Source organism: Dermacentor albipictus, chromosome 1, assembly GCF_038994185.2.
Source record: "Dermacentor albipictus isolate Rhodes 1998 colony chromosome 1, USDA_Dalb.pri_finalv2, whole genome shotgun sequence".
Classification (NCBI taxonomy): domain Eukaryota; kingdom Metazoa; phylum Arthropoda; class Arachnida; order Ixodida; family Ixodidae; genus Dermacentor; species Dermacentor albipictus.
This window is the reverse complement of record NC_091821.1, coordinates 194288365-194303876: the sequence shown is the minus strand read 5'-3', so window position 1 is coordinate 194303876 and position 15512 is coordinate 194288365. Positions and strand designations below refer to the sequence as shown.

The window sequence follows — 15512 nt, the reverse complement described above, 5'->3', positions numbered from 1 at the left end:
GCTGCACCAGATAGAGCACGCCAACATGATTATGATCAGCAGCAATGACTTCATTATCTTGTTAAGACATGACTCTAGTTAAGAACGCTGGACGAAGAAGGTAAACACAACACCGATCTGGCAGCAGACGAAGGAAAAAACACACGAGCATGTAGAGGGAAGCAGCAGTGGAGGCCCAGCCCCACCGGCCTGGCGCCAGCTTAGCCCGCTCCTTGAGGTTTCGTTTTCTGCCGTTATCGGGAAGCGAATGTTGGCCGGCATTGGCAGTTTCGTGGACCTCGCTCGCTGTGTGCTTGCGCGCCGCAATATTTCACAACTTGCACCGTTCGTGCATCGTGTTATGGTGCACGAATACTTCCAAAACAAGTCTTTTTAATTCAAACAAATTTTCAGGCCCCTTCGAGTTTGTTATCGTGGGTTTCAACTGTCTACCTTTTTGCATTTTGTACGCCTGGCAGTTTGCATCCTCTAACTTGGTGCGCAAAACCTAGAACTCCCTATTGTCGCCAAGCATAATGCACAACTCACCTCTTCCTCTGGCAACTGATCCTTGAACTCATCCATTTTTGACTCAGTGTCATGAATGATACCCTCAGCCTGGTTCACAGCTTCAACTGTTTCTTTCTTCTGTTTGTCAGCTTCAGCATAACGCTCCGCATTCTTGATCATGTTCTCTATCTCCTCTTTGCTCAAGCCACCAGAAGATTGGATGATGATTTGCTGCTCCTTGCCTGTACCCTTGTCCCGTGCTGACACGTGAACAATACCGTTGGCATCAATGTCAAATGTTACCTCTATCTGAGGCACTCCACGAGGAGCTGGTGGAATCCCAACCTGCAAGATACAAGATACATAGCTGATTATTGCCTAACACAACCAGCAGGCTTTGTCTCCTTTACACTTTCTCAAAACCTTGAAATTAAGTGAATTGCAAGTACTATACTAGCAAACACATTGCAGGTACTTAATTGCAGGTACTATACCATTCTTACGCAATTCTACTGCATACCTCTAGAAAAAACAGTTCGCTGCAGCACATGCACTACCATGAATGCACATTAAATACAGTAGAATCTCATTACCATGTTTACTCGAATCTAACGGGCACTTTTTCCCGATAAACAGGTCCAAAATTGTGTTCGTGTTAGAATCAAGTACGACCTTAAATCTGTGTTACCATATCACCATCGGCATTTTAAAATGGCCGCTTTGTACACGCTTCGAGCCTAGCTGCCGTAGCTTCCTCCATGTGCTGTAGTACGTGCGCTTTGGTTAGTACATCGTCCGTCTTCCCATTTTCTGTTTGCTCTGTCAGCATGGAAGTACTGACTGCGAAGACACACGATGCCGCAATTAAAAGGAAAGTGATCATGTTTGCGGAGACTGATGGAAATCGTCCAGCATCACGGGTGTTCGGAGTTCCCAAAACTTGCATGCAGGACTGGCGCAAACAGAAGAGGCGCTCTACACTGGTAGCTGCTGTGTATGGCACAGCCGCGTTACCCCTATCTTGAAATCAATCTGCGATGAAGACAGAGTCTACTCATCTAGGCACCCTACGCTGCATTTTCGTCGCTTAGTTCGTGTTGAAGCGAGAGGCCACACAAAGGTCAATTCACTCACTCCTGCTATAGCACTTCCTTACTCCAGTGTTTTGATAAGAGTTTCTGCGGTCATTCAGTGACCGCAGAAGCTCAGCGTTTGTGTTTCCTTGTGCGTGCATGTTGCCATGCTTGTTAATTTAGTTTAAGCGAATGTTTAAAAGTTTATATGGCCTATCCTTACTACTACTATCCTTACTTTTCATATAGCTGTCAACTAATTTGCTATCGCAATTGATGCTTCACCTTTTGGGCGAAACTGCGACTTTTTCTATTTATCGCAACTTTAGTGTACTGGGAGCAAATCTGTTTTTCCAAATGAGAGAAAGTTGTATTTCTGTATGGAAGAGCGAGGTGCGCGGTAAAGGACTTCTTTTATTTAGGTCACGGCAAACTGGTGCGTATTACAATCGAGGGCGCTTTTTTTCCGCCCCCCTTTTTTTGGTCACGCAAAACGGGTGCGCGCTACAATCGAGTAAATACGAGTAAATATTTTACGAGATGTAAAAATGCATGAATTATCGACTAAACTAAGAAAACAAATGCATACTGCATGAACGTCCCATTATTTAATGAAGCAATACTGAAATTTGGTAAAGCTACCATTGCCGATGGGATCAGCCACTAAGCACAACACATAATTGAAAATGAAACGCTACAAAATACAGGCCTGGGTCTAAATATTGAGGTTTACATTTTATTACAGATGAAATGCTTTTCCGCATAACGGTCACCAAACGATTTTCCAGGCATAAACACGGCCTAAAAAATGTGACTAATGGGGCAGCACAGAAGAGCCAGTTCTGATGGTAAAATCAATTTCGCTGTTTTTCCAAAATGTCAGCAAAGCAAAAATTTTTTTTACACTCTTACTCAGTGTTAAGACTTAATTGAAATAATATCTACTTAAAATTTCCTGGCAGTTGAGGCTGTGGGTGTGTCATGATTTCCCATCACGCAGTTTTATGTGCATTGTCACAAAATTCAGATCCATGCACGTGACCTTACTTCCACAACACTCGGTATAGGCTGTGCTGCACGAAATCAGTTTCGAGATTTATTGCAGGCCCATCCCTAAGCCCACAAGGAAGCTTATACCAGTAGGTCCAGCAAGCAGGTACACAAACGTGGTAGACGTTTGCATGGCAGTTACCAGCTAATCGCCCACAAATCAAACTCCGCCTCACACGCCTGGCCGCCCGTTTAGTCCATGCAAGTAATCTCCGATGTAGTCTACAGGTATACTGCTAGTCACAAGCCCCCACTGCCTGTCAGGTCTAACCAGAGCTGTTTTGTCAAAGTCTGAAGTTGGGAGTTTGACACCAAATTGATAGAACTGTGTCAAGACAAGGTGTCCAAAATTTCGATCGTCCTTACACATTCCTATCAGGCCAGTGGCAATGTTGGGATGATAATGATGATGTGTGGTGTTTTATGGCGCAAGGGCCAGGTTTGGCCGAAGAGTGCCATGACATGTGATAATGTTAATGACGTATTGTGGATGGCATGCACAATGAATTCCTCATGGTAGATGTGACATGGCTGTAAAAGGACCTAAAACCTGTGGCTGTGAGTGGCGTAGAATATATAGGCGCTAAAATAACGACGCTGACTAGGTAGTGATGTGGGCTATGGCAATGGGCTTTCGTTAAAAACATGATGCAACAACCCTTAACAGTGACACCATAGTTTCAAGAGAGTGCTGGAAAGCAGGGCTTTTAGTCATGTGCTAAAAATTGCCTAGCCAAATGATTTTCAGGGTGTCAGTTTCGGCTAAGAAATCTAAGGCTATTTGACGATTAAAAAGCGGTTCATCGCTCAGAAAAAATGCAGGGTGAAGAGGTATATTTTCGCGATATGCAGAAGAGATACTTTTTCCTCACCGCTTCTATTGCAGGGCACTGAATAAGAACATGGAGGACTGTCAGAGTATTGCCGCACTTACTACAAGTTGGAGGATCGCCCCCAGTCAAGAGATAAAAGTGAGTACCATATGTTTGGCCTATCCTTAATCAGCAAAGAAGTATAGTGGAACCCCGTTCATGCGTTTTTCACCGGACCAGGGGAAAAAAACGTAACAGCCGGGGAAACGCAACAGTGAGGAAAGCTCCGAAAATGAATAAAAAAAAGTGCAGCTTCAACCAACTATAGACAATTTATTTCCACAGTGCGCTTAGGACTTACCGTATTTACACGATAGTAAGTCGACCCCCCCATATCGCGTGACCGAAAAAAAAAAAATATATATAAGCGTGCATACCCGAGGGCGCATTCGATAACGAAAATTTATTAGTAGCTGACATGGTCACTGGACTACTCGTCTTCACTTGTGCTGCCATCGTCATCATTGCTGCGGTCCCACAGCGCGTCGCGGTCCAGCGAAATTTCAAATTTGGCAAACATTTTGCAGAACAGCAGCCCACGCCAAATGCACCTAACCACACGCAGCCGTCAGGGAGGCTCTTTTGACAGGTCCGGTTGGCGTAATTTCGCAGTCTTCTGCCGCCAGCCACTCGTTGTACTCACGGCGGAGCAGAACCTTAAAATTAAGGCGAAGGTCCGGGCTTGTTTCATGACCACGTCGCACTTCACTGGCAGGGACCGATCACGCATTTCAGCGACGTACGCCGCGAGCTTAGCATACAGCTCCGGAAAGCGTCCAGACTTCGGCACGTGGGAAATTTCTCACTTGCCGTCACAGGTGAAAATTTCGCTTCGCTGCAGTCGCCACTCTCGCACCACCCGTTTAGAAACATCGAAATTGCGGCCCGCTGCGCACTGATTTGTTTCTTCGGCGTAAAGGATGGCAGCCCTCTTGAATGCTGCTGTGAACGAGTCCCGAACGATTAGTGGACCTGGAGCACTAATGACTACTGGGGAAGCATAGAAGTAGCACGCAGCCGGCAGTCAAGTGAAACGCGTCTAGCCTTTTAACAGAAAAGAGAAACCCGCAAGCGCTGTCTGCTCTTCCATGAACTACCGATGCTCCCCGCAAGCGCCGCCGTTCTGAGGGTGCCGCCACAAATGGGAACAGCGGCGCTTCCATCAACTATCGACACCCCCCAGCCATCATTGTTGCATGCACTGTAAAACTCTCAAAAATGTTGAAAAACCCTTCCGAAAAGCGAACAAACACGCGGGATAGCGAAAACATACGGGTAGGGCCATAGAGAAAACATAAAATTGTAACTGCATTGTAGCTCCCATTGGTATCGTTTTTATTGGCGGCGCCATGTTCTGGTTTCGATTGTAAGTCGACCCCCCAACTTCAGACTTTCAAATTTAAAAAAAGGGGTCGACTTACAATCGTGTAAATACGGTAAGTCTAGAATGGTGGCTTGCCGTTTCTTTCGCTCGCTAGAAATCACCACACGTTTCTCAATAACCTGGAAGGCCGCATTGCTGTCAGTGTCGCTGTGAGGTGCTACGTACCTGCGGAGGAAGTCCAGAGCCGCGACGGCTTCTCCAAAGCTAGAATTTGGCAACTCCCCGGCATCATGCGGCTCGTGCTCCTCGTCGTCACCGTGCCACGGCAATGGCAACGGACGAAGGAATATCCGCGGGAAATTTTCCCCTCTTTGGCGTAATCATGCTAATGTGCTGATTGTTTAGTATTGCTGCAGAGCGCGCGTGTCCGAGCAGCCCAGTTAAGCGCAGCGCGGCGTGGGAGAAATGTAAACAAGAGAGGAGAGCTGACCCGATAGGCAGAGCAATGCCATGAGCAACGCCACCTTCTGGCTTCACTTTAGCTTCACAAAGAGTGACGTCAGGGCCTCTCCCAAGTTTCCTTCCTCCGTGAGTCTACCCGTCCAACAACCTTGCGGTGACCGTAATCACAGTGATGATAGTGAGAGCATTTTTCACGAATGGCCACTTGGTGGCGGCCTCTCAAACTGGCGTGCGGCTTCTAACAGCCAGTTCCATAGCCAAGCCCGGCCAAAACTCGTCAAAAGCCAAAATGGCGGTTGGAGCGCGTTGCCTACTTTAGCCCAGGCGGGTTCGGGGTACTAAGTTGCGACATATCATGCGGGAAGGTTTTCACAGCTACTATGTAACAGCGGGGTACCTTATGCATTGGATCCTATGGAAGCTATGCCAGGACCGGATGAAAACGACGTAGCAGCCGGGAAAACGTAGCAGTGAGGAACGTAACAGCGGGGTTCTACTGTACTTCCTTGTACCATGCTGTTTCCCACTTACCCAGTTTTGGTTTTATTATGTGAAGCTTACTCATTGCTTGTGTATCCCACTCGCCTTTTGAATGATTCCTCAATTTACGGCGTAGAAAAGGCTTTAGGTCTGTGGCAGGGAGGGGAATATTTCCATCTATGTCGCTAAAAGTTTCTGAAGTAGCGCTTTCATCAGCAGCTTCGTGCCCTTTTATAGCTTTGTGACCAGGTACCCAGCATATATCACTTGATAGGGAGCACAACAGACTGTACAGTTCACTAAAAACTGAGTTCTTATATTTTCTTGGACTAAACAGGGCTCTGACATGACTACACTTAATGAATCTGTAAACACAATAGCCCTAGCAAGGTTTGGGAGCCTTATGTTTTGAATAGCCGAGAGTATAGCGTAGGCTTCTGCTGTAAAGATACATGTGTGTGGATTTAGTGCCCCGGATATTGAAAATGAAATTCAGTGTAAAGATCGCGAACAGCACCCGCTTGTCAGGTTGTGGGCCGCGCGATCGGCTGCAGGTGCCAGCTTTCCCTTGACATAGCTATGCCATGTCTTCGTGTGGAGTCCGCGACAGCTTATGTTCATTATTGAGAACACATCATTCAGGGCTGCTTGGCGATTTCCAGTTGCCTGCATAGCACGAGCAACGAGAATGTTCACAGCAAACGGGTTCACTTTTTGTGCATTGCGCACGCGCGGCGAGCTCCACTTCGATGACACCACACCACAGTTCACGCACGTAAGAAGCAACTTGACAGCAAGTCCGTATTCATGCTCCTCGCTCACTATATTTAAGCCCCCAATACATACGTTGCAATTGGCCACCGCAAGCATAGTGTTCCATCTAAACTGATAACGGTAAACACAGTCCCGTTCACGGGGCGCACCGCAGTATCGGTGCTATCACCTAGTAATCTCGCTTCCTCTCTGTCGCGGGAGTTGATGAGAGGCACTGCAGTTTTTCTTGCGTTTTCCTTTTGCCCTCTTCCAATTTTGCAGGCTGCAGAAACTTTTTGTCATGACGAACGCTACCTTCGGTACCTCCGGCAGGCGAAGAGGGCGAAGAGCTTGTTAGGCCTAGGCCTACATTGGAGTTATCGGCGATTGGATCAGCAATAGCGCTGGCGGGCGCCACGATTTCGACGCTTTGTTGGGTTGCAGAGCACTTCTTGCAGTTCTCATTCTATGTACATCGCACTTTTGTTCCACCAAACTTGTTCCTCAAGTGGAATTTTCTTCCCAAACGGGCCATCGAGCAGCAGACACTGATGCTAGGGCAATATGGCAAGTGGCGCACGGCCACCTAAGCGGGGAGCAGATGACGAGAAAAATTCCGCCAATCATATGGTGACCTCAAGTCAAGTGCGCTCAACAACGAATAAGAGAGTGCACTGGGACCCTTCTTTGGCGTGGTAACTGAAGGAATCCAATGGCTGCATAGAGCCTGCGTTGGCAAGAAATTGAAGAAAGACCGCTCTTTCAAATGAGACCAAGATGTCCACGCTACGATGCGCGAAACGGCAGCTGCGTTTCGCAGAAGTGCCCTTTTAGTATTTATTTCGGCTCAAATATTGCTAGTATCAATGAAATGAAGCAATGCTACGGCTAAAATACTGATCGAATAGCTTATAAATTTGGTCTGGTTGTGTAAAAAGGGCTGTAGATTTCAGAAACACCATTGTCAAAAAGTCAGTTTTTTCGCTATTTTTTCGTCCCAAAGACCAGTGTCCCCCGTTAAATCGATTGATCGAAATGTTTTGTTTGGCACGCTATAGAATGTACGCTCTTTATTGTTTAGTAAGCATGCACCTGTAGTGAAGAGGAAGTTTTCTAAGTATCCCCTGGCATCACAACGACAACCTCCCCAAAGGGTGTTGTGTGCATTAAGGGGAGATGTGGGTCTTAAAACCAATTTTGTTAATTTTAGTGTGAACTGAATGATATTCAACAGTATTGTTCAGTTTTTTCTGCTGATTGCAAATATCTAATTAGATTTTGTATATCTTCATTAGAACAAATGATGCAAAGTTTTTAATTAAGAAATTCAGTCAATTTCTTACGGGACTTTTCAAAAACTTAACGTTGTCAAAAGCAAAAACAAAGTATACGGCCAGAACACCAGAGAGTAGCTCTAGCCGGTGATGCTATTTTTATTGTTCTCAGTGCACTTATAATGCAAAAAGACCACATGTAAACATAATTGCAATATATTTGCTAATTTTCATTTGTATTTAGAGGCAATTAAAATTTAGCCGACAACTTTAGAAATAAATAAATAGCATCACCGGCTAGATCCATTCGACACAAATATTTTGATACCAAACATTTTGCTGGTACTTAGAACATATGAAAATCCCCCGTAAGGCAGTGTGCGGTGTCCAAAAAAATGAAGCTGAGAAAAACGAGTTTGAACTTTCAGTTCACTGTAACTTTGAATGGTCTAACAATATGGCAATATAAATTACATCACCATGTAGCCCTGTCTTTCAGCAACAAGTTCATGACATATATATGGCCATTGTGCAAAAATAACACTGAGATATTGGTTGCAACATCATGCATAGTCATTGAAAGCAATGCCAGAAAGCTAGCACCACGAGCTTCACATTCCTATTTTAGTTCCTTGTTGAACAGAAGGCACACAAATGGCATCCCTATGCAAATAAAGTTGCACAGACTTCATGGCCACAACAAAATATGTCCTTTCCACAAAGTTTATGGCTATAACAAAAAATCTGGATCACATCCCAGTGGAGGTCGCCACATTTCAATGGAGCCGAAATCCAAAAAAAATTCACGTGCTTGTGTTGCAGTGCTTCTCAAGTGGTGAAAATTAATCCAGAATCATAACATGGTTTTGGAACGTAAAATCCCAGAATTCAAATTTAAAAAAATGTATATATCTCTTGCACACTCACAGAATTTTGCATTCAGCACAGGTCACACCAAGACCTATAAAAGCCCAGGACTGTAGGCGGAGTCTGTTGCTGGCTTGTGCCTCTTTGCAAGCTTGTTTGTCAAAGCATTTCTATTCGTGTGGTCCTTGTCGGACATGAGAAGCCTCCGACGATCCTTTTCAAGGCTTCGGCGCACCATACAGCTACCGGCACTGTAGCCCAGCTTCTCGGCTATTGCAGTGTTGCTTCTTGTTACACCCTGGTTGAATCGGCTGATGGCTTCAGCTGCTGCCCTCTGGACACAGTGCAGCGAGGCATGCTTAGTCTTCGGGGCTTGATCCCAGATCACGGAATGCAGGCTTTCACTGGCATTCTGAGTCACGCCGTCGCTGCACCTCTCTAAGAGAGCTTCCTCACCCAGCCGCTTGAAAATTGGCTCCAGAGCTTCGCACACGAAGTCGGGCAGGCTGTTTTTGTGTGGTGGAGGTTGCTCGCCCTTTGCCACAGCTCGGTTGTAGCTGCACCAGGAGTCTAACCCTTCGGGACAAAGGTCATGCTTGGGGGCATCATCAGTTGACGACATATGGTGCAGGGTAGCTTCAACTGCCCTCTTCATGCCTGGCACGTCATTCTTGTGACTCCTCAGGGCCCAGCCATAGTAATTTGTGATCTTCTTGATCCTGTCCTGGGTGAGCCGTCCCTTTCCACCAAGTGTCTCACCTTGAGCCTTCTTTTTGTCAACCAGCCCACGCAAGGCTGCTCCCATGCGCTTGTGCACGTGATTGATGCAGTCTTTCTTGTCTATCTTGATGAAGCCGTAAACAGCTTGCTCGGTCAAGGCGTGAAATGTCCTGCTGTCACCATCAGAGAGCATTGTCGTGTAACGCAGCTTGTACTTCTCAAGGGATCTTTGAAACATGAGCAGTGCAGCTTGTACCTCCATTTGCCCAGCATTACAGTCAATGTTTTTCTGGCACTCTGGAAGATGTTTTGTGTGCCAAGCCACATACCCTTCCTCATTGGGTTTTGGACCATGTGAGCAGCCCAAGCAAAAGTTTGACAGCACGACGTGGTCAACGACGAGCCCGGTGTACATCTCAATGATGCACCCAACAGCGACGTGCGAACTGCGGCCGCGTGTCAGCCAGGTTCCATCATAAATGACATCTATGTTCCCTGGTGGGTTTCCCAAGTCCTTGTACAGTTCTTTGATTTGGGCCACACTTGCAGCCTCACAATCTGTGGCAGCACTGCTGCACGCTTGAACCATCATGTTCATATGGCCCTGATAGGTCTTGTGGTGTAAGCCACGGTGAGAAATGTTCATTGCGGCAAAGAAGTCGGAGAGGGCTGTTGCTCCCTTACCAATGCTCTGCATGGCCTTCATAGCTCGGGCGTTTACTTCGAACGGCGTTATTGTTGTGTCACCAGCCACTCTTGGGGAAGAAAATCGCTCTTCGCGCATGCCACACGTGGAACACTCCAGCACAAGCTTGGCACAGAGCCCGTACACCTTGGCGGAATCCTTTGAAAGCGTCAGCGTTTTCTTGCCGCACTCGGGACACGGCATAAGTCCAAAAAAGTATTGTACCACGGATAAATCAACAATCGCAAATTCTGTTCCGCTGTCGTTGACGTCCTCTTTCGTGTCAACACCGAGCAACTCAAACTTGCGCTCCGTTGCAGACTGCGACGCCAGGCGCGTTTTCGCCTTGTCGGCGATCGCTGCACGCTTGCTTCTTTCTTCGGTCGTGAAGAAAACGGTGTCTACACGGTCTGCGTCAACACGCGAGGCATGGGTGCTAGATGTGTTGCTGTTAGACGTACCGGGTTGCAGCTCGGAACTCGATCCGGCAGAATCTTCAAGCGGAGCAGCCGACAACTCCGGGTGCATGACAGGCTTATCCATCTTCTGTCGCGCATTCCACGGCCGCCTTCGCGCCTTGCCGAACGCTTGACGCGTTGTAGTCTTCAGCCGACGATCTCCTCCAGCCATTCGGGCAGCGCAAAAGACACCTTATCAATCGTTGTCGAGAAGCGAGCGGCTGAACAAACTTTCACAGCGGCGGGATAAATCCAGAGAGAGAAACTCGCAGCGTGCACGAGAGCGACCAGCCTGTCGGGCACGCGGGAATCGGCACTCAAACGGCGCGCGACCAATAGGAGCGAGGCGCGCGGGGGGCGTGCGTGCTTTGGCCAATCAGCGGCACGGGCGCGTCCTTCAGAAATGACGCGATAGCGTCGGTTCCTCCTCACCTACGCCATTTTGAACCGGCGCAAAATACGCACAAAGAAAGCAGCTTTCAAACAAGCTCAAGATGGCGTCCGCCGGCCAACGCGTTCGCAAATGACGACGGCGCGAAGTTCGAACATTTTTGGCAATTTTTTGCTAATTCCGCGGCCACCCTGGCCCGTATAAGTGCGTTTTTTAATTATTTTTCGATTAAATTTAGGTTCTAGATTTCGCGGAGGGATTCTTGAATGTATAAACGTAGCGAAAATGCACTTTTCCGAAAATCGACTTTTTTGCGATTTTTTGTCATTTCAAGACCCGCGTCTCCCCTTAAAATCTCCCACGACAATCTAAGGTTCAGGCAGTTCATATATAAAGCTTTGAAATTCTGTTCTTGAAAGATGGTAGTTCAGGGGGGATGTATAGGGAGGTAATTGTTACCAGTTTATTAAACAGTACCGCACGGACTGCAACAGCTTCGAGGGGTTCTTTAAGCTGTAGTTGCCGGCAAGCAACACCCTTATCTACAATTATTGCCACACTGCCCGACGAGGCAAGGGCCTCGTTGTGGTCTTTTTGGAAAATGGCATACTGCCAGAGAAAGTTTGTGAAGGTTTAAGCGGAAACATTGGTGTTGGATATATATATTTTTTTTTTCTGTCATATACAAATGAAATTTTCAGGCAAGGTGTACTTTAGCCTGCTAGAAGCAGATATGCAATCTATTTTTTCTTATTTTAAGGGGGGACACGGCTCTTTGGGACCGAAAATCGGTCATGTTGTGCCATCACCACAAGCCCGGATTCCGAATCTGCAAGATGCAGAATCTATCCTGCGAGCGCCCTAATTCTCCCTTCACAAGTCAAGATGCTGAGCCCTCAGGCAGCGGGATCCTGTGGGAGAAGCCTCGGCGAGCAGCAGGTTTGGACGTGTCCGCGAGTACCAGACAGCCCGGCGCCGCACCTCCTCTTGCATGGAGGTCACCACGCGCGCGAACTTTGAACCGGGTGGCCAGCGCGGTCGCTGGTTGGACCCCTCAGACGACCGTCGTGTGCTGACTTTGTATTGGGCCGTTTGAGTGACAATGGTTCTCGGGGATTATAAAAGCAGCAACGCGCTGCCTGAAAAACAGGATCCGCCGACCCACCGGGAGAGAGTGTCGCTCCCGACTGGGGTGAGATGTGTCACGCGTTTTCGCCGGACGCCGTCGTGCGGGAACAGTCGCGTTTGTGTGAGCTCTCGGCCCCAGTGCCGATCCGATCTTGTCCTGTACAATGACCTGTATATAATGTATAAAATCCCTTTCGTTATTCTCATCGACGCCTGGCTCGGAGTCTTCGCTACCAACGCTCTGTCACGAAACGGGTGACGAGCGCTACGGGACCACAAAGTCGTAATAGTGGTGCAGCGGTACAAGTTCGTAACAGTCAAAAAGCCCGATTTTCAATCTTTTCATTTTTGGATTCATGGCATAATTCTGCACCTTTGAGCAAATTTCCATTTAAATCTGATGCGTAATTGCGCCGTAATGTCGATTTAAAATAATGTAGTTTCTGAAAGCGCCCTTTAAATTGAGGACAAACAGCGCTAGTTACGACCGCGCGCCGCGCAAAAACGAAAAGCCGCACCTATGCCATCTTGGTCTTGTTTGAAAGCTCGCGCGTCCGGCTTCCCACCCTCTCTCGGCCAGCCACCATGTGCCAGCCGCAGTAAAATAAAACAAGCGCAAAGTTTTCTTCAACGCGCGTTCTTATTGGTCGGTAAAAGCACGTGACCCGAATGGCACCATCTGATAGGCTTAGGCCGGTTGCCCTGGCATGAGCGCTGCGCATGCCGCCATTTTGAGCGGGTCCTCGCTACTGCACGGAACTATGCCAGGGGGTCCGAAGAAGCACCATTCCGTGTATATGTTCGGCCGGAGACGAAGGAAAACGAAAAAGAAAGTAGGGGAATCGTCTTCTTTTCCGTCTGAAGTAAGCGACCGACGAGGAGCAAGTGCAGACGAGCAGCCGCATGATAGCCGCGGAGAAGCAAACAAGGCATCGCTGGACGACGCATCGCTGAACAGTGCTCCCATCACTTCTGCGGATCGTCAGCTGCCCGATTGTCGCGGAGAAGCAGAAAATGCTTCGCTGGACGATGCTTCGCTGGACAGTGCAGCCAACACGCCTGCGGACGCCAGACTCGCCGACCAACGCACGGACGGGCAACCGCCCTGCCGCGGAGAACCAAACAATGCCTCGCTGGAAGTTGCATCGGTGGACAGCGCACCCGACGCGTCTGAAGTGTCCGCCCGAGTGAGAATTGACTCGAAAACTGTGACCGACAGCGACGTAAGGGAGGCAAGCGCTCGTGAAAAGGCTACGCTCGAGCGGCTTGCGTCGACGGCAGCAACGACGCGAAAGATGCAGCAGTTCACGGAACTCGGCGGCGCGGCAGCGTCGGTAACAGACGAACGTAAGACAGCGTTTACTGCCATCGACATGCGTGCGATAAACTCCCTCCTTGGCTTTATGCGCTGCCAGACTTGTCAAGGACGCGCGGAGATGGTGACAGGAGATCGCGAGTACGGACTCGCAGTGAAACTGATGCTCATCTGCGAGAGGTGCGGTGAGATAGCGACTGAGTGGAGTTCGCGACGGGTACAGAGTGAAAAGAAATGCAACCCGTTTGAAATTAATATCCTTGCCGGGCGTGCGATGCTCGCAACAGGTAACGGCCAGACAGCCATGAATGACATTTTCGCAGCGATGGGCCTGTCTGGCCGAGGTCTCCACAACAAGACGTTTCAGCGGCATTTGAAAAAAACTCTGAACCCCGGTGCGACGCGCGCAGCTGAGGCTGTTATGGTGCAGTGCGCGGAAAAAGCGGTTACACTTTACGAAAACTTGTGTTTTGGACACAAAGGCAACATTGCTGTGTGCTTTGATGGCACCTGGATGACGCGGGGCCATTCTTCACATATAGGAGTAGGCGCAGTGGCGGAGCTATTTACCGGCTACATCCTGGACTACGTCGTACTTTCAAACTTTTGTTTGGGCTGTGAAATTGGGCCCAGACCTGACTCTGATGAATATGCTGGGTGGAGGAAGTCCCATCAGTGCCAGAAGAACACTGATTGTAAATCTGGCCAAATGGAAGTTGAGGCTGGATTAATCTTGTTCCAGCGTTCTTTAGAACGCAACAAAGTAAAGTACTCAACCATGCTGTGCGACGGTGACAGCTGCACTTTTAATGCTATCAAGGATGCAAAGGTGTACGGCTTTGTAGATGTTCAGAAAGAAGACTGCATCAATCATGTACAAAAACGTATGGGTGCAGCGCTTCGAAACCTGCTCCAGAAGCACAAAAGTGAAGGCATGCGGGGACTTGGTGGCAAGGGGAGGCTCACAGCAGACCTCATCAACAGGCTGAGTGCCTATTATGGTCGAGCACTCAAGTCTCACTGTGGTGATGTTGACGCCATGCAGAGAGCGGTAATGGCAACGTACCACCATGTCACGTCAACCGACAGCTGCTCTAACCACAGCCTGTGCCCAAGTGGCAAGGATTCTTGGTGCCGTCATAATGCGGCAACAGCAAAAGGTGAGCCACAACCAAGGCACAAGTATAACTTGCCAGCGGACGTGGCAAAGGCCCTTTTGCCTGTGTATGAGCGCTTGGCAGATGTAAAGCTGCTGGATAGGTGCAAGCGAGGGAGAACCCAAAACTCCAATGAATCATTCCACTCAGTCATCTGGAGTATGATTTCCAAAGAGCAGCATTTCTCCCGTTTTGCTGTGGAGGCAGCCGTTGCAGAAGCAGTGCTACGCTTCAATACTGGAAATGAATATGCAGCAACAGCCATTCTTCAAGAAATGAATATGAATGTGACAGACTCCGGCTCAAAAAGAGCCAAAGAAAAAGACTTGCGTCGCACCACTGCTTCCAGGAAAAAACGGGCATTATCACTGGGCCTCCAGACGATGGCAAAAAAGAAGCACCAATCTGGGATGCACCCAGATTATTCCCCAGGTGCATTTTCGTAATTTGAGGTGCTTTCGTTCTCATAAAGGTGCTTGAAACCGTTTTTCTTCGTTTTCTCAAAACTACAATTTTGGCACACAAGCAGTTTTGGAGTGAACATATTTCTGTTTGTATTTGTGCTAGCACAGTAATTTTTTTTTCCCTGAAAACAGAAACTCTTACTCTATGTAGTAAGGCTAATTTCACTGCGCATATTGGTCAGTAACATTTTTTAAAAAGATACTGTGTATAAAGCAGGTGAGGGAACTTTTACTGCAATGGGTTTAGCAACCCCTAGATTTAGACCTAATTGGCCTAGGAGACTCATTCTTGTTTTACTACATTCCTTAGATGTTAAACATTAATTTGGTATGCTAAATTTTATCATTGCATCAATTGTTTGGGAAATTATCAAACTCCAAATGAAAAACATAATATTGTAAATATTTTGAAAACTGTTTATTGTATGGAAAAAATAAATGCAGATTTAGAATCAGTGCATAAAACTTAATGAAACATAGAAGTTTCATTGAAATCAATCCACAAATAAAAAATTTTTTTCAAAGAGGGGTGTCCCCCCTTAAGTCATTT

The 15512-nt window shown here is 47.7% G+C and overlaps 1 protein-coding gene across 2 annotated transcripts in view; it reads right to left on the bottom strand.

Annotated features, from left to right (window-relative positions):
* Positions 1-15512, bottom strand: part of Hsc70-5 (Heat shock protein 70 cognate 5) — a 49003-nt gene that overhangs the window by 7591 nt on the left and 25900 nt on the right. For both annotated transcript variants that reach the window (XM_065426710.2, XM_065426711.2), the window contains exon 13: positions 529-834. In XM_065426710.2, the coding sequence (XP_065282782.1) occupies positions 529-834 (306 nt within the window). The remainder of the gene's footprint in view (positions 1-528; positions 835-15512) is intronic.